The sequence below is a fragment of the Capricornis sumatraensis genome, chromosome 16 (genome assembly GCF_032405125.1).
Source record: "Capricornis sumatraensis isolate serow.1 chromosome 16, serow.2, whole genome shotgun sequence".
Classification (NCBI taxonomy): domain Eukaryota; kingdom Metazoa; phylum Chordata; class Mammalia; order Artiodactyla; family Bovidae; genus Capricornis; species Capricornis sumatraensis.
In genome coordinates this window covers 79970302-79990238 of record NC_091084.1, presented here as the reverse complement: position 1 = coordinate 79990238, position 19937 = coordinate 79970302, and the positions used below count along the sequence as shown (strand labels likewise).

The 19937-nt window shown below is 37.3% G+C and overlaps 2 protein-coding genes and 1 pseudogene across 2 annotated transcripts; 1 reads left to right on the top strand and 2 right to left on the bottom strand.

The window, feature by feature from the left end:
• The first annotated feature begins 872 nt into the window (after positions 1-872).
• Positions 873-1811, top strand: LOC138093291 (olfactory receptor 9G4-like). Its single transcript, XM_068989415.1, has one exon. It carries the CDS (start codon positions 873-875, stop codon positions 1809-1811), a length of 939 nt encoding a protein of 312 aa, XP_068845516.1.
• Positions 1812-4382: 2571 nt separating this feature from the next.
• On the bottom strand, positions 4383-5306 carry LOC138093118 (olfactory receptor 9G19-like). The gene has a single exon (XM_068989232.1). The coding sequence runs from the start codon at positions 5304-5306 to the stop codon at positions 4383-4385; it is 924 nt and encodes a 307-aa protein (XP_068845333.1).
• Positions 5307-17907: 12601 nt separating this feature from the next.
• On the bottom strand, positions 17908-18794 carry LOC138092280 (olfactory receptor 9G19-like; annotated as a pseudogene).
• Between the last annotated feature and the right edge of the window lie 1143 nt (positions 18795-19937).

Sequence of the window (19937 nt, the reverse complement as noted above, 5' to 3'; positions counted from 1 at the left end):
CACACAAGGTGTCAACTTATCTGTATCATCACATCTCCTATTTATCTCATGGTTTCTTCTTTATATATTCAGTTTCTTCCGTTGTGGAAAGTCTTCAGATGATGCTCATCAATAGTTGCTGTGTAAATAGTTATAATTTAGGTGTGCCCAAGGGAGGAGATGAGCTCAGTGTTCTACTCTGTCATCTGGGCCACTTCCTGTCCACACTTACAAGCAAATATCACTGATTAAAGAGCTTTTATTTATTTATTTATTTATTGTTGATGTTCAGGGCTTGAAATTTCCCTCTAAGTGTTGCTTTACTATTTCCCACTTATTAATATGTTGTGATTTATTTTCACTTTCTTAAAAATAATTTCTATATGTACTTTAAAATTTTGATTATAAAGTATTTACAAGTATTTTAAAAATTCTTTCAAATATTTGGGAATTTTTCATAGATCTATTTTCTACTACTGGTTTCTAATGTAATTATCAACACAAGTGGGTCAGAAAATATACTTCCCATAGCTTGAATTATTTTAAAATTATTGAATGTTTTTATGGCCCCAAATATGGTCTATTGGAATCAGGTTGTCCTCACTGATAGTTGTTCTGTAAACGGTTGTAATTTTGGGGTGCCTATGGGAGGAGGTGTTCTACATTAAACAATTAGAAAGTGAAAGACCGAATTTCAAAATGAGATTTTAACTTGAATTCCAGTGGCCCCTAAGTCACAGAATGATGTTCTGTCATTCTAAACAATAAGAGATAAAGGCCCATAAGCTTCCTAGGAATTGCTGGTTTAATATACAGTTTATTTCTTTCAATAGAAAATCATTAAATCATTTAGCAACTTTTTCTTATCTTATCAGACTTTCTCCTCTGTAGACATGGAAGTTGGAAATCACACCCTCCTGACTGAATTCATCTTACTGGGCCTCTCAACAGACCCCCAGTGGAAACTGACCCTATTTGGAATATTTCTGATGCTTTATTTGATCACCTTGTCAGGTAACATGTTCTTAGTTATCTTAATCCATATTGATTCTTGCCTGCACACACCTATGTATTTTTTCATTGGCAATCTCTCTTTCTTGGATTTCTGGTACACCTCTGTGTACACCCCCAAAATCCTGGCGACTTGTATCTCAGAGGATAAGCACATGTCATTGGCTGGATGTGGAGCCCAGTTTTTCTTTTCCTGCACTGTAACCTACACTGAGTGCTATCTCCTAGCAGCCATGGCATACGACCGCCACATAGCAATCTGTAACCCGCTACTTTATTCAAGTACTATGTCCCCTTCTCTCTGTACCAGACTTGTTGCTGGCTCCTACATAGGAGGGTTCTTGAATGCTATAGCACATACTGCCAACACTTTTCGCCTGAGTTTCTGTGGCAAAAATCTCATTGACCACTATTTCTGTGATGTACCACCACTGGTGAAGATGTCATGTACAGACACCAAGGTCTATGAGCAGGTCCTCCTGGGTCTCGTGGGTTTCACGGTCCTCTCGAGCATTCTTGTCATCATCATTTCCTATTTACACATTCTTCTTGCTATTCTGAGGATCCGCACAGCTTCGGGAAGGGGCAAGGCCTTCTCCACCTGTGCCTCACACCTGGTCTCGGTCACGCTTTTCTATGGATCCTTGCTCTTCACATATTCAAGGCCAAGTTCCACCTACTCCCTGGGGAAGGACAAAGTGGCATCTCTGTTTTACACTGTGGTCAATCCATTGCTCAATCCTCTTATCTACAGCCTGAGAAACAAAGATATTAAAGCGGCCGTCTGGAAAGCAACACAGACTATAAGACCTCAGAGATGAAGGTGATCTTTTTACAGGATGCTGTCATTGCATTTTCCAAATTATTGTCTTATAAACATGCTTGTGCACATTGCCATATTTCAAGTAAATACAACACATTTTGCTTAAAAGATGAATCATTGATTGAACCATTTTATGTTGATTATTCTTTTGCTGTGATTAAACTATTAAAACTAATATTGAGTTGTTTGATGCTCTACAAGATTGCATTCTGCTACTTTGCAGTACTTGATTTTCATAAAAACTCATCCTCTTTGATTGGGGGGGGGGATCTCTTTGAAAAAGAAAGTGGATTTGGATGGTTTTCAGATACATTACCTTGAGTTTGAATCTTGGTGAGCAAACTTTATTGATTGAGAAGTAGATTTAAAATTGTGAAAAAGCTGGAAATAAAATTTGACAAATATTTGTTTTTATTAAGACATTCTTCCAAACTCCCTCATAAAAAGATAATGTGTATATCGATTATTTCTTTGTCATCCTTGTGCCTTCAACTGCAATGAAATATTAAGTAAAGTGTTTGAATTGTTTCAATTATGAAGAATATACTTTTCTAAACATAGAGGAACATATGTTATTAGGATTGCATAGCACCTTAAGTGCGATCTCTTCTGGATAGAATGAGTAGTCTGCCATGCCGTCCATCTGATCATGAACTGCATATTCCCCATGAAGTAAAATAACAACATCAAATGGGACAAGCAGAAACAAAAAGAGAAAAGAAAAAAAAAAAACAAGCCCCAACAAATTAAAGCTCTGTTGTATTCTAGATTCAGTGTTTGCTCCCATCCTCACAGACAATGATGGAATTTCTTAATTACCTAGAACGTTACAGGTCAATATTTAGTACAAGGCAGGTTTAGTTGTTTTTCTTCCTGTGATTTGCTTGTAATATATAGCTCTTTTTGAAAACTGATTCTGCATTTTATGCTTAACATTTTAAAAAGTTCATAAAAAAATTCATTGTAAGCAATAATAACCTCCATTGCTTTTGGAAGAGTACTGATCCTTTTGCTGTCATCAATATTCATAACAAAGTTAATGAACAATAACTCTCCAGATACTCTTGCTGTTCATAATCTGATGTTATATATTTGACTATCTCATGCCTATAAAAACAGTTTATAGAAACTGTAAACTATAAAACTGAAGATAATGTTTCCAAACATACTAATTCATTTGTTGTAGCTGATCCTTCAAGATATGTTTTAATTTCCACACATATGCAAAAATGATAGCTAGGCAAGTGCAAAACAATGAATCTATGATTCTAATCTGGAATTATAAGCTTCTGACACAGGTGATTAAGTTAAAAACTTATCTTGTTATTCTCCCCATTTTTGTAATATGTATTAGGCAGTTTACACTTTACCTTTAAAAAGAGGCTAAATTCAAATCAGGCTACCATCCCCAAATGTGAATTTGCACGGCAAGGGAAAGCTAAGTGCTTAGTAGTATCCACCTCTGGTTATTACCCTAAAAGTGAGCACATCCTGGGATTGGTTCTGTTTCTGTCTGATTTGTCTACCTCTTGCCATATTCAGCAAGTAGCTTTTGAAATACTTTGAACATAGTATGTATAGATTCTATATTTATGGAGTATATATGATATCATTGGCTAGTGGGAAATGTCTGAATCAGCTAGTGATTAAATGGAGAAAGAGAGAAGAAAACCAGAAGAAAGTAGAGGAACTCATTTCTTATGAAAAAAAGTTAAAATCATTCATTGATAAACATTGAAAAGAAGGTATTTTAGAACAACATTCAAAATTTTCAGGTCAACTTTACTTAATTTTTAACAATTTTAATAATTATTTTCTTTTTACTTTTTGACCACCTGAAATGACTAATTTAAAAAATGCTCTTTACAACACTGCAAATTACAGAATGTTGGTTGCATTTGACAAATGAGTAGTTTGCACTTCAGAAGTTACAATTTTTTGTTGAAAGGTATAGCTATTGTCATAATGGGCACATTTATAAAATACAGTTAAATAAAAGTTTCAGAACCAATAGTTGAGACCAATTCATTATTTGTACTAGCTCTGATATTTCTGATTTTTCTTTTTATCTGTGTTTATTATCTAACACCTCATTGCCTCCTCTTTCCATCAAAAAATTCTTCACAGTCCTTACTCTTTCATTACCACAGAAGCATTGTATCAGACAAGAAGAGTTTGAGATATATTCCACAGGTGTCAAGGATCCATGTAATGGTTTCTTCACAATCTCTTAATGCTCATCAAGTAGGTGGAAAATGGGTCTATCCCAAGGAGATAGTAAAATTTAATCATTTGGAATTTCAGAACTGTAATATACTCATGTATTATATTAAATTTTGATATCATTTTTAAAAGCTATATTAAGTTGAATTTATTAAGTTGTAGAATAGATTATAACAGAATTAGTAAACAAAACAAATTAAAGCAAAGAAAAAGACTTTTTCATTGGATTTCTTTGAGTAAAGAAACAGGTGTTTTTTTAAAAAAATATTCCTCCCAAACTTCCCCTGAAGCAGTCTGTTTTCACTGAGCAATGTTTCAAGAAATTTATGTCAGTTTAGATTTCAGATTATGTGAACCTGGAGAGCTTTTTCAGAGCATCTTTAACATCTGTATTCCTCAGACTGTAGATCATGGGGTTCAACATGGGGAACAGCACGGTGTAAAATGTAGACACCACCTTGTCCCTCTCAAGGGAATAGCTGGAACTTGGACGGGAGTAGATGTAGAGAATGGAGCCGTAGTACAAGGTGACAGAGATCAGGTGGGAGGAGCAGGTGGAGAAGGCTTTGAGGCGGCCCTGAGTGGAGCGAATTCGCAAGATGGCAGCAATGATGAAGGCGTAGGAAGCTAGGATGAGCACAGTGGGGGTGATGACGTTGGAGGCCAGGAGGAAGTACAACACATCCTGGTACATCTCTTTCACATCACAAGCCAATTTCACGAGAGGTGGAACATCACAGAAAAAGTCATCAATAATATTACCACCACAAAAATTCAATGTGAATGTGTTGCTGGTGAGTATTATTGCATTGACAAAACCCCCAGTATAGGAATATATAACCAAACAGATACAGAGTCTCCTCGACATGACCTGAGCATAGAGCAGGGGACTGGAAATGGCCGCATAGCGGTCATAAGCCATGGCAGCCAGCAGGTAGCACTCGCTGTAGGCCAGCCCTGCAGAGAAGAAGAACTGGACTGCACAGCCAGTGAAGGAGATGCTCTTGTCTTCAGAGATGCAGGTCACTAGGATCTTTGGGGTGTACACAGAGGAGTACCAGAGATCCAGAAAGGACAGATTCCCAATGAAAAAATACATGGGTGTGTGCAGTCGGGAGTCGTTACCGATCAACACTATGAGGGTGGCATTTGCTACCAGGGTCATGGAGTACACACCAAGGAATACCACAAACAGGACCAGCTGCATCTTGGGGTCTGTTGTGAATCCCACAAGGATGAACTCAGTCACCGTATGATTGTTCTTCTCCATGGTTTAAAGAAACCTCACCTACAAATGAAGGAATTAAGAGTTTAATTACCTCAACCCATACCAAAGGAGGGCATTCTCTTAAACAAATCTATGAAATATGGTCAAGACTATGGTTATTAAAGTAAGGAAGAGCTGAACAGGAATCTTGGCTTATTTGGGAAGATGAGAGAAGTTTTCTGAGCCTCAATATATTTATTTCAACAAAGTGACTTGAATATTAGAAAGCCTTAATGCTGTTTGGGGCTTATTCAATTATTTGGAAAATATTTCTTGAGCCCTTGGGGCTGTGTGGCCTTTAGGATACAGAAGTGAAGCTAACAGCACTGATCGTTATTCTGTGGAGGCTTTACTTAGAAAGGAGAGATACATAGGCAATGCAGTGATAAAAATCCGCCTGCCAATGAGAGAGCTGCCGGAGGTGCAGGTTTGGTCTGAGTCAGGAAGATCCCCTGGAGGAGGACATGCTAACCCACTCCAGCACTCTTGCTTGGAAAATCCCATGGACAGAGGGGCCTGGTGGACTGCAGTCCATGGGGTCACAAAGAGTCAGACACGACTTAGTGACTGAGCATGTCCACACTATACAAGGAAACAAATAAGAAAGTTTTTCATTTAATGATAGATGATATTAAAAAGAAAAAACTGAATGATTTGGTGAAGAGGAACTGGGAAAGGAGCTAATTTAATTTTTGCCCTGAGAGAAAAAAAAATCTGTTTTATATTTCCCAGCTACAAGCAAAGTTGTTCAAAGCTCATGAGGTATGGTAAAGTCCCTATGGTTTAAGAGGTAGTAACATATGAAGGGTGGTAGGCATTCCCACCCCCAAATATGCCACTTTGACAGAAGAATTATTTCATCAGCATTTAAAAGACAGCAGAAACCTAAGGGACACTCTGATATCCCCTTCTCTTACTGAAAGCAGGAGATGAAACTCATGTGAGAACTGCATTCTCAATACCTGTGTTGTGTGCTCAGTTATGTCTGACTCTATGTGACCCCATGGACTGTAGCCCACCAGTCTCCCCTGTCTATGGGATTCTCCAGGCAAGAATACTGGAGAGGGTTGCCATTTCCTATTCCAGAAGATATTCCTGACCCAGGGATAGAACTCATGTCTCTTGCATCTTCTGCATTGGCAGGCAGATTCTTCACCACTAACGCCACCTGGGAAGTCCAATACCCCAACAAAAAAGAAATATTCCTATGATCATTATTATAAACAGGAATTTGAGATAAAAAAATTCTTTACAAAGAGACCTTATTAAGATAATTTTTCCTTTATTATCCATATGGTACTTTTTTATTTTTTTAATTTTTATTTTTACTTTATTTTACTTTACAATACTGTATTGGTTTTGCCATACATTGACATGAATCCACCACGGGTGTACATGTGTTCCCAAACATGAACCCCCCTCCCACCTCCCACCCCATAACATCTCTCCGGGTCATCACCGTGCACCAGCCCCAAGCATGCTGTATCCTGCGTCGGACATAGACTGGCGATTCAATTCTTACATGATAGTATACCTGTTACAATGCCATTCTCCCAAATCATCCCACCCTCTCCCTCTCCCTCTGAGTCCAAGAGTCCGTTATACACATCTGTGTCTTTTTTACTGTCTTGCATACAGGGTCGTCATTACTTTTAAAATATACATTTATTTATTTTAATTGGAGGTTAATTACTTTACAATATTGTATTGGTTTTGCCATACATCATATCGTAGCATATATCATTATTTTATTATAAATTTTTTTTTTTCAAATTCCTTGTCAGTTTTTGGTAATACTGATTGTTTTTTTTTGTTTCTAAAAATAAGAAATGCTACTTTTTCTTGTGAACTCTGAGCAGTTTCAGAAACTTCAATAGGAAGATGGTGAGATATTTGAAAAGAGGCCCTCTTACTAGCACATATATATCTTAGGATGTAAATGACCTTAGGATTGGTTGGAGGAATAAGTAAAATTTTCCATCTAATTCTAATATCTCAGTTAGATAACTTACCTAAAATTGTCAGCCACATCACCTCACCAGAGTTCAAATCTGAGTGTTCCAGCGTCCTCTATACGAGTTTCTGAATCCCCAGGATGATAGATTCTGCAGTCTCTTAGGGTTTCACTGTCATGGGAAATGACTAACAAGACAATTAAATAAAATTGTGTGTTGACGAATTGGGCATTATTCAGTGATGAAGATTTTTTTAAGACTACAATTCTCAGCTGAAATGTAATCAATCAGAATTTTCATTCTCATTCTTTCCAGTTGTGTAGAAGCCAAAATAAACATGTGTGACATTTATTACGTGTACTATATATTCACCTGTGTATATTTGGATATTAAAACACATATGTTCAATGATACTGATATCTTTATTATCTGTTGAATACCTTTCCTTTGTTCTTCCCAATCCATTCTCTATACTTTTAAGCTCATCTTCTTTCCAGGATGCTCAACTCCATAAACTGTGTCCATGGGTTCCTTTGCTCTCTGTTTACTTAATGGGTTTAGCCAGTGGCTGTAAATAGCAGAACAGGAAGTGAGGTCAGAGTGGTTTTCTCTTTCCTATTTCTTGCAAAGATGCCACAGCTGGCTTCATCCCTGGACCTAGACCATGGAACCTTCCAGGTGACCCATTTCCCAGCACTCCCTTAAACTCATAAGCTGTTCTTTGTCTTGCTCCTTCAGGAATAGAGGAGATAATTGCTCTCAGAAGTTATCAGTTCTAAAGTTATTAAAGTTGTTTGGTATGCAATAGAAATTCTGTGTAGTGTGATAAGTTGATATTTATTGAAAATTAAACCTGGACTGTTCAACCAAAAAGGAAAAAAAAAAGAACCCAAGAAGCCAGAAAGCCATATCTTAGTGTGTAAGTCTGAGAGATAAGATGGAAGCAGTTTTCCAATATGTCACAAACTCTAGATCTGAACCAAGTATTCTGCTGTTCACACATTCATAGCAGTATCTCTTGGATCAGGGGATTCTAATGAAATGAAGTAGATGGGAAAATAACCACAGTAATATTTCATTTTTACTTGGATAAAAATCAGCGCAAAATGATCCAGTAGGCAAATACCATCTCATGTAATTCTCTGACCTAAGCTAGTTTACAGCCACTGAAACCCTAGACTTATGCAAAAGCATGGAGCCCTTTGATAAAAGATCTTGACGTTTAGCCAACATATGTTCTATACATATTCCTCCAAGCCTTCTTGTAGATGGCCAAAAACCATTTATGCAAATGATCCTACCCTGGGCAAAGGTAGGATTACCCAGCTCTTCTGTGGGTTATTGGATTCTGACTCTGAGTTAACACTAACCTTAAGTTACAGAAAAAGTGGGTCTAATGAAATAATTTAAATATAGCTTTGATCTGCTTTCGTCTTTCATTGGGTCTAAGACTAGACATACAGGTGATCATTATTTACCCATACTCAGAAATCATACTGGGTATAGACATACAGAACAAAACAGAATCCTAATTTTAGTTTCCTGCCCCTGGTCACTGGACACAGTGTTATAACTATTGTAATTTTCAAATGCATGTCTGTAAAGTTACTCCCCCAATACATTCTCTGCTCAGACAGCAAACAAAAAGCCATGTTGCATCACTGGGGAGAAGTGCAAAGTTTAGTGTTTTTACAAAGACTTGAAAGATGCAATGGTGAAGATCCTGATTCATCACCATTAATTCCTCTGTCTGTCTGAGGGGAAAAGAATTGAAGATCTTCTAAGTGGAGATCATTAATGAACAACGTTTACAGGTAGAGAAGTTGAAGTCAGGATGCAGGACTAATAACATTTGTTTTGAGAAGTAAAATTGAGGAAGTACATTTGGAATAAAAATAGATTTATATATCTTTTTTTTTTAAATTTTAAAATCTTTAATTCTTACATGCGTTCCCAAACATGACACCCCCTCCCACCTCCCTCCCCATAACATTTCTCTGGGTCATCCCCTTGCACCAGCCCCAAGCATGCTGTATCCTGCATCAGACATAGACTGGCGATTCAATACTTACATGATAGTATACATGATAGAATGACATTCTCCCAAATCATCCCACCCTCTCCCTCTCCCTCTGAGTCCAAAAGTCCGTTATACACATCTGTGTCTTTTTTCCTGTCTTGCATACAGGGTCGTCATTGCCATCTTTCTAAATTCCATATATATGTGTTAGTATACTGTATTGGTGTTTTTCTTTCTGGCTTACTTCACTCTGTATAATTGGCTCCAGTTTCATCCATCTCATCAGAACTGATTCTAATGAATTCTTTTTAATGGCTGAGTAATACTCCATTGTGTATATGTACCACAGCTTTCTTATCCATTCATCTGCTGATGGACATCTAGGTTGTTTCCATGTCCTGGCTATTATAAACAGTGCTGCGATGAACATTGGGGTACATGTGTCTCTTTCAATTCTGGTTTCCTCGGTGTGTATGCCCAGCAGTGGGATTGCTGGGTCATAAGGGAGTTCTATCTGCAATTTTTTAAGGAATCTCCACACTGTTCTCCATAGTGGCTGTACTAGTTTGCATTCCCACCAACAGTGTAGGAGGGTTCCCTTTTGTCCACACCCTCTCCAGCATTTATTGCTTGCAGATTTTTGGATCGCAGACATTCTGACTGGTGTGAAGTGGTACCTCATTGTGGTTTTGATTTACATTTCTCTAATAATGAGTGATGTTGAGCATCTTTTCTTGTGTTTGTTAGCCATCCATATGTCTTCGTTGGAGAAATGTCTATTTAGTTCTTTGGCCCATTTTTAGATTGGGTCGTTTATTTTTCTGGAATTGAGCTGCATAAGTTGCTTGTATATTTTTGAGATTAGTTGTTTGTCAGTTGTTTCATTTGCTACTATTTTCTCCCATTCAGAAGGCTGTCTTTTCACCTTGCTTATATTTTCCTTTGTTGTGCAGAAGCTTTTAATTGTAATTAGATCCCATTTGTTTATTTTTGCTTTTATTTCCAGAATTCTGGGAGGTGGATCATAGAGGATCCTGCTGTGATTTATGTCAGAGAGTGTTTTGCCTATGTTCTCCTCTAGGAGTTTTATAGTTTCTGGTCTTACTTTTAGATCTTTAATCCATTTTGAGTTGAATTTCACCTTTTTTTCAAGTGCTCATGGAACCTTCTCCAGGATAGATCACATCCTGGGCCATAAATCTAAACTTGATAAATTCAAAAAAATCAAAATCATTCCAAGCATCTTTTCTGACCATAATGCATTAAGATTAGATCTTAATTACAGAAGACAAACTATTAAAAATTTCAACATATGGAGGTTGAACAATACACTTCTGAATAACCAACAAATCACAGAAGAAATCAAAAAAGAAATCATAATATGCATAGAAATGAATGAAAATGAAAACACAACAACCCAAAACCTGTGGGACACTAGAAAAGCAGTGCTAAGAGGAAAGTTCATAGCAATACAGGCATACCTCAAGAAACAAGAAAAAAGTCAAATAAATAACCTAACTCTGCACCTAAAGCAACTAGAAAAGGAAGAATTGGAGAACCCCAGGGTTAGTAGAAGGAAAGAAATCTTAAAAATTAGGGCAGAAATAAATGCAAAAGAAACAAAAGAGACCATAGCAAAAATCAACAAAGCCAAAAGCTGGTTCTTTGAAAGGATAAATAAAATTGACAAACCATTAGCCAGACTCATCAAGAAGCAAAGAGAGAACAATCAAATTGATAAAATTAGAAATGAAAATGGAGAGATCACAGCAGACAACACAGAAATACAAAGGATCATTAGAGACTACTATCAGCAGTTATATGCCAATAAAGTGGACAACGTGGAAGAAATGGACAAATTCTTAGAAAAGTACAATTTTCCAAAACTGAACCAGGAAGAAATAGAAAATCTTAACAGACTCATCACAAGCATGGAAATTGAAACTGTAATCAGAAATCTTCCAGCAAACAAAAGCCCAAGTCCAGACGGCTTCACAGCTGAATTTTACCAAAAATTTCGAGAAGAGCTAACACCTATACCCCTCAAACTCTTCCAGAAAATGCCAGAGGGAGGTAACTTCCAAACTCATTCTATGAGGCCACCATCACCCTAATACCAAAACCTGACAAAGATGTCACAAAAAAAGAAAACTACAGGCCAATGTCACTGATGAACATAGATGCAAAAATCCTCAACAAAATTCTAGCTATCAGAATCCAACAACACATTGAAAATATCATACACCATGACCAAGTGGGCTTTATCCCAGGGATGCAAGGATTCTTCAATATCTGCAAATCAATCAATGTAATTCACCACATTAACAAATTGAAAAATAAAAATCGTATGATTATTTCAATAGATGCAGAGAACGCCTTCGACAAGATTCAACATCCATTTATGATAAAAACTCTCCAGAAAGCAGGAATAGAAGGAACATACCTCAACATAATAAAAGCTATATATGACAAACCCACAGCAAACATTATCCTCAATGGTGAAAAATGGAAAGCATTTCCCCTAAAGTCAGGAACAAGACAAGGGTGCCCACTTTCACTGCTACTATTCAACATAGTTCTGGAAGTTTTGGCCACAGCCATCAGAGCAGAAAAAGAAATAAAAGGAATCCAAACTGGAAAAGAAGAAGTAAAACTCTCACTGTTTGCAGATGACATGATCCTCTACATAGAAAACCCTAAAGACTCCACCAGAAAATTACTAGAGCTAATCAATGAATATAGCAAAGTTGCAGGATATAAAATCAACACACAGAAATCCCTTGCATTCCTATACACTAATAATGAGAAAGTAGGAAAAGAAATTAAGGAAACAATTCCATTCACCATTGCAATGAAAAGAATAAAATACTTAGGAATATATCTACCTAAAGAAACTAAAGACCTATATATAGAAAACTATAAAACACTGGTGAAAGAAATCAAAGAGGACACTAATAGATGGAGAAATATACCATGTTCATGGATTGGAAGAATCAATATAGTGAAAATGAGTATACTACCCAAAGCAATTTACAAATTCAATGCAATCCCTATCAAGCGACCAGCCATATTTTTCACAGAACTAGAACAAATAATTTCAAGATTTGTATGGAAATACAAAAAACCTCGAATTGCCAAAGCAATCTTGAGAAATAAGAATGGAACTGGAGGAATTAACTTACCTGACTTCAGTCTCTACTACAAAGCCACAGTCATCAAGACAGTATGGTACTGGCACAAAGACAGAAATATAGATCAATGGAACAAAATAGAAAGCCCAGAGATAAATCTACACACATATGGACACCTTATCTTTGACAAAGGAGGCAAGAATATTCAATGGAGTAAAGACAATCTCTTTAACAAGTGGTGCTGGGAAAACTGGTCAACCACTTGTAAAAGAATGAAACTAGATCACTTTCTAACACCGCACACAAAGATTTATATACCTTTTGAAACAGTACAATTGAACACCATCACACTAGCATTCAGTGGTTATAGCCTTTGAGGAATACCCAATGCATTGTGAGGTCATTAAATTTGCCAGAGAGGCTGAGAGATTGTCACATTTCATTAAATCTTCAAAGTCATAGACTAAACAGAAACTGAAACCCCAATACTTTGGCCACCTGATGCTAAGAACTGATTCAACTGAAAAGACCCTGATGCTGGGAAAGATTGAAGGTGGGAGGAGAAGGGGACGACAGAGGTTAAGATGGTTGGATGGAATCACTGACTCAATGGACATGAGTTTGAGTAAACTCTGGGAGTTGGTGATGGACAGGGAGGCCTGGTGTGCTGCAGTCCATGAGGTGGCAAAGGGTCGGACACGACTGAGTGACTGACTGAATCAGAAGGTATCCTAAACCCCTTATGCTCACACATATGCACAGAACTCTAGCCTCACGTACATAAACTGGAGGCTCCACGAATCAGGTGGATGAAGTGACCTTCCTCCGGAGTATTAGTCAGCCTCCTTTCCCCCACACCAGACTTCATGTTCACAGGGCCCTTGTACAAAGTGGCCATAGCAGTTGAAATGAGTTCAACATGACTGTCTTCTCATTTAGGCTAATTTGGTTAATATCGTTGTGAGTTGTCAACACGCACAGAGAGGCCTGGCAGATGGAGATGGTCCATAGAGCCACAAAGAGTTGGACATGACTGAAGTGAGTTAGCATGCATGTATGAGGTGCCAACAAGGCAAAAAAAAAAAAAAATCGTTTCTGGTAAACCACTGGGTGACAGGATGGTTAGATCAGACAGCTTCCTAAGAGTTGCAAAGGTAATGACTTTCCTCTCATGAGTTATCACATACTGGGAGAATTCTTTGCTTTATATTTCTTACCGGCTTCTTCTTGTCAGCACCTGTAGACGTAGACAAAAATACTGCCTTTTTTATGACCATGAGAAAGTGGGAGTGAAGTCGTGTGCCACTCTCTGCAACCCTGCGGACTATAGCCCACCAGGCTCCTTCCATCTGTGGGATTTTCCAGACAAGAATACTGGAGTGGGGTGCCATTTCCTTCTCCAAGTGAAAGTGAAAGTTGCTCAGTTGTGTCTGACTCTTTGCAACTCCGTGGACTATACAGTCCACAGAATTCTCCAGGACAGAATACTGGAGTGGTTCGCCTCTCCCTTCTCCAGGGGATCTTTCCAACCCAGGGATCGAACCCAGGTCTACCTCATTGTGGGCAGATTCTTTACCAGCTGGGCCACAAGGGAAGCTTTTATGACCAGGGTATGCATCAAACATTTCCTCTACTAAGAAGCACAATCCATGGCAAACTCTTCCAATCCACAGGAATAATTGATTTTACTATTTATACCATTATTCAGAAGCAATTAGCCTGAGAAATTCATGTCATGCTTATATGAAAACTCAATCACGGTTGTTGAGGTATATTCATGCTTTAAAACAGCAGTGAGTATATGACTTCATCTTCCCTTTATCAAGAATGTGCCTATTTAAGAACCAAAGAGATAAGGATGTGGACCCTGTGGTGGCCAGGAAAATAAGCCTTTCAAAAATCCAAATGCAGACAGTATAATTGTCCAGATACTGGCTGCTGATCTCTGAACTGTACTTCCCTATCTGTATCAGAGGTCATGCCTCCCACAAGGTGCTCTGAGCTAATGACTGAGCCAGATGGGAACACCACTGCCTTCTTAGATACTAGGATCCTTTTATCACTAAGGACCTAATCATAGACTAAAGAATGCTGTCAGACGATTTTGTCCATCTTTCCATCCATTTCTTCTTCCCTTGTGGTCATACTTGCATCAGATGGTGATAATCCTTGTATCACCTTGTATCAGGTGATAGTCCTGGCTTCTTCCCCATTTTCTTTGATACAAGCAGAGTATTTCCCTTAATAAAATCTTTGCACATTTATAGCCTATTTTATTTACTCCTACAACATGAACTAACCAAATTGAATTGAATTTCCCTACTCATAATCTTGTACTCAGTTCATTTGGAAGCCTACATGGCCCAGGATAAAACACTTCCCCAGGGAAACACCTCATTGTTCTGATGAATTGGAATTTGGGTCTGTGCCTTGGCCACGGTGGACTCCTCATGCTTGATCTGACTGGGGTGTCTCTATTGGGAAAGGCAATTGATCCAGTCACCAGAGAGAAATTAGCAAATACAAAATGGGTCAAGAAGAATTATGTTTTGAACCAAGGAGATTTAGCAATATATTTCTTAGCATCAATGTAGCCTTCTCTTTCAAAGAAAAGGTACTACCAACCCATCAACAAACAAACAAAACAAAACAAAACAAAACAAAAACCAAGATGATTGAAAACTCAGATCTTGAAAACTAAGAAAATCTGGACAACTTGCAAGGTAACTCTTATTCAGCTGAGATGCTGAGAAAGACTGAATGGGCTATTCTCATGCAAGAATGGAGATAAAGGTTTGCTTTGTTATTACAGCAGTGGAACTTGTATTGTGGTAGATAGTTTTGCAAATTTTAGATCCTGTCACTCACTTCCTTTTCCTTTCTTTCTTTTTTTAAAATTTTTAACTAGATATGAGACAATATGAATTCAAAACTCATAGAGTATGATTTGGAGGTTATCACAAGTACTGCTATCTAGAAGTCTAGAAGTGGTTACTCTTCATCCTGTGTTTTCAAAGAACATAAAGAGGTTTTTTTTTTTAATGTAAATACAAATTAATTTTAAAAATTCATTTTTTAATTTATAAAAGAAAAACAAATAAAAATTTAAAAAACCATGTAAATCCCAGTATTTTTGCATGGAGGAAAATGTTCACAAACAATTGTATTCACAAAACTGCTTATTAAAACTCACGAAACTAAAAGACACATTTTAGAAACTTTTAGACACATTTTAGAAAACTTTCTTTTAACACTTCATACTTCATTTGTGATTTGTGTAATAAAATTTCTTTAGAAATGTATGCTATAATTTCAAATTAATGTTGAAGATCCTTCTGAATGCTCACAACCTTAGGGTGCAGGTGGAATGGTTCCAAAAATGAGTAAAAGTCTTACTGCCAAACTTACACTTTAACCTATTCTAAAACATTTTAAAACACAAATGCCACATATTTCTTTAAAGTTTTATTATCTACCTACATATTTTTATGTCTTTTTAAGATCATTTTTAGCTGTACTTTACCTTCTTACTAATGACTTGATAATATCCTTTAGACTTGAACTGAGTTACAGTTGAGTTCTCTTTTCCATACACAAAATATGTATGATTATACACTTAGGCCAGTGAAGGTTATGGCATCTCAATATACATTGATAATTATTTGGAGAATCGGCCTTGGTTGCTTCTTCTGAAAGGATTATAATAGGAGTTCCTGTCCAGATCTGTTTTTGCAGTGAAACGGGCTTCCATGATGGCTCAGATGGAAAAGCCTCTGCCTGCAATGCAGGAGACCCAGGTTCAACCCCTGGGTCGGGAAGATTCCCCTGGAGAAGGAAATGGCAGTCCACCCTAGTACTCTTGCCTAAAAAATCCCATGGACAGAGGAGCCTGGTGGGCTACAGTCCATTGGGTCACAAAGAGTCAGACATGACTGAGTGACTTCATACTCACTCATAAGAATGTATGTTACTAGGATGTTTTAAGAATAAGTTTATTGCATCTGCTTAACTTTCTGTAACTGACATTTCCCTGTGGAATGGTATATTTTCTAGTTTCACTTTAAATTCTATTGACTAAATTTTTGCTACTCGAATACACCAATTTGATCTGTTAACTTTACTTAAAAAAGAATATACATCAAACCTGGACTGGCGGATTCATGTTGATGTATGGCAAAACCAATACAATATTGTAAATAACCTCCAGTTAAAATAAATAAATTTATATTAAAAAATAAAAAAATATATTTTATACAATTAAACAATTATTAGTGGGTAATAGATATCATTTAGAAAATGAGTTTGAGTTGGAAATAAATAATTTTTGGATTTAGAGCATTTTCTAAATCAAGCTTCTTGAAATTATACTGTTGGACACAGTCTCTGTTGGTTTACTTTGTGTTACAACTAATAGTGATTATATAGGTTGGATTACATTTCCAGGTTAATATGTATCACTGCCTGTGATGATTAGCTTTTCCTTTTCTGAGTGAAGCTGCTACATTTTGGGGATCACTTACATTTTGCTTTTTTTTTTTTTTTTACTGCTTTTAGCTATAGAAAGAAGGATGTATACAGATTTTATTGACATAAATTATATTAATATTGGTCTTACTTAAAAAATCAAAATTACTTTCATCTCCTCAATTTTCCTTTCTTGTTTGATCACTACCTTTATATATTCTCTAAATAAAATTTCACTTCAGAATAATGTATACTCACAGATGTTTATTTCTCAAGCTGTTTCTTCTCACTATAATTATTGTCATTATTTATTATAGTAACTGTGGTTTGGTGCTCAAAATATCACAAATGGAAATAGAAGTCTGTGTATATTCACCATGAAAAAATGAAAGAGGAGCCCAGGGAGATATATAGTGATTCACAAAAATCGCATATATGGAAATTCAGATGAACTTTTCTTCATTGAGTAACAAATGTGAGGCAAAGATTGAAAGAATATGCTTGCTGAGCATAGTTGTACTATTTTGTGGATGACTCTGGGTCATTGTTTTAGTGATTCTGGGGAAAAATACATAAAAATGCTTAAGAAATTATGTTATGGGAATGGAGAGTGATGATTTCAACTAGCTACTATTTATAAAAAAATATTAAAGACTAAGCACTTTTGTTTCTATTTCTAGGGAAACCTGGGCCAATACTATTCAATGAACATCAGTCAGCCAAAATATACACATGCTAAAGGAGTGGACAGTTCTCTTTATGAATGCAGAATGCATTTTTTTTGGTTTTATTTGCTTTTATTCTAGAGTAACATGAAATTTAATTCAAGTCTTTATATTTAAACTTTATCTCCTAGATTCCCCTAATTTTCTTATATCAAGTCTCTTGAATTGTCAGGTAGCAAGAATGCAAATTCTTTAGTTTGCTGTGTATAAATTCTTAGTTGTGATAGACAGCATGATGGCAGCTCTTCTTGAAATAGAGGAAACTTATCAAAAATTATCCACATCTCCTTAGAAGGAGAGACTCTTGATTTATTTGAGGAGTTTATTCAGAGCCTCTTTCACATCCTTATTCCTCAGACTGCAGATCATGGGGTTCAACACTGGGAACACTATGGTATAAAACATAGAAACTATTTTCTCCCTGTCCAGTGAATAGCTTGATTGTGGACGAGAGTAAACATAAAGAATGGAGCCACAGAACAGGGTGATGGAGATGAGGTGCGAGGAGCAGGTGGTGAATTTGTGAGCGGATCTTCAGGATGGTGGCAGTGGGGAAGAGCTAGGGGACCAGGATGAGCACAGTAGGGGTGATGACGTTGGAGGCGAGGACACAGAACAACACAGCCTGGTAGGCATCTCTTCTTCCACAAGCCAACTTTGCAAGAAGTGGGATATAACAGAAAAAGTCATCAATGACATTGTTACTACAGAAGTTCAAGGCAGAAGTTCCTTTGGTAACAATGAAAGCGTTAATAAAGCCACCAAGGTATGAAGCTGCTATAAAAAATGCACTTAGCCTGATGGGCATGACTGGAGAGTACAACAGTGGCCTTGAGATGGCCATATAGTGGTCATAAGTCATGGCAGCCAGCAGGTAACACTCACTGTAGGCCAGCCCTGCAGAGAAGAAGAACTGGGCTACACAGCCAGCAAAGGAGATGCTCTTCACAGATGCAAGTCACTAGGATTTTTGGGGTGTACACAGAGGAGTACCAGAGATCCAGGAAAGACAGATTCCCAGTGAAAAAATGCATGGGTGTGTGCAGTCGGGAGTCGTTACCGATCAACACTATGAGGGTGGCATTCTCTAGCACAGTCATAGAGCAGACATCAAGGACCACCACAAACAAGACCAGCTGCACCTCAGGATCTGTTGTGGAGCCCGCAGGATGAATTCCGTGAATGCTCTTCCCCATGGCTAGAGGAATCTCACCCAAGAGGAGAGAAAATGTGTTCAAGTTAAATCCCTGTGCTGAATACATAGAACATATGATAAATAAAGGACATTGCATTATTGCCAAACCTTGAAGCCTAGGATCTAGTAATGTAAGTGCTCATTTTAGAGCTAGCATTTGGCAACAAAAATCACCCAGATTTATGACTATATATTGCTAAAAGGTGACTTCGGCACATTACCATTTTTTAGTGTTTTTTGAGCAAACATCAGTTTGAATCAGGGAGGCCAAAACTGAATGTAATCAGGGGTTGTTTATAGACAGGGACAATGGGAGAGATTTTCCTAGAGATGACATGGAAGCAAAGCAAAGAAATTACTTGAATGATCATAACTTAAGAGGCTGCCTTATTAGGAAAACCTACTAATAATTGGCTGTGCTGAGTTGTTCTTAAGTTTCATTTTCTCAGTTTCAAGTGAATTAAGTCTGCCTTTGGTTTTGGTTTGCTCACATAGGCTGCCAAGGTATAAAAGACATCTAAGTCTGATGGCTTCCTCATTGAATGACTTTAACAATATTCAGTTCCAAATTTCTGTAGCTGGTTAATTAATTTTCCCTCTTAAGAAGGACTGATCAACCAAACGAAGTATGGACTCATAATTTTTATTCTATTGTTATTTAGTCCTTTTTGCAATCAATTTGCTTTTGTGCTACATGTGGGTTTCGTATCTTAAATTGTCTGTTTGTATCTGAAATACTGAATTTACCTATATTAAATATATGTATTTTAAAAATCGAGTATTTCTCTTTTAGTGCTTTGATATGTTGGGACCACCTAAGCTGCTGCTGCTGCTTAGTTGCTTTGGTCATGTCCGACTCTGTGCAGCCCTATGGACGGCAGCCTGTCAGGCACCTCTGTCCATGGGATTCTCTAGGCAGCAGTACTGGAGTGGGTTGCTGTGCCCTCCTCCAGGAGACTTCCCAACCCAGGGATCGAACCCAGATCTCCAGCATTGCAGGCAGATTCTTTACCACTGAGCCACCAGGGAAGTCCAGGTCAACCTCTAGCCATTACAAATTTGTATCTCTTAATACTATCTACAGGTAGAAGAAAAACACAAGATTATGAGTAAAAAAGAATATATGCAAAATTTTGGGGAAAAG

Excerpts from the sequence above, each read along its gene's own strand:
- LOC138093291 (XM_068989415.1), top strand. The coding sequence starts at position 873 with ATGGAAGTTGGAAATCACACCCTCCTGACTGAATTCATCTTACTGGGC.
- LOC138093118 (XM_068989232.1), bottom strand. The coding sequence starts at position 5,306 with ATGGAGAAGAACAATCATACGGTGACTGAGTTCATCCTTGTGGGATTC.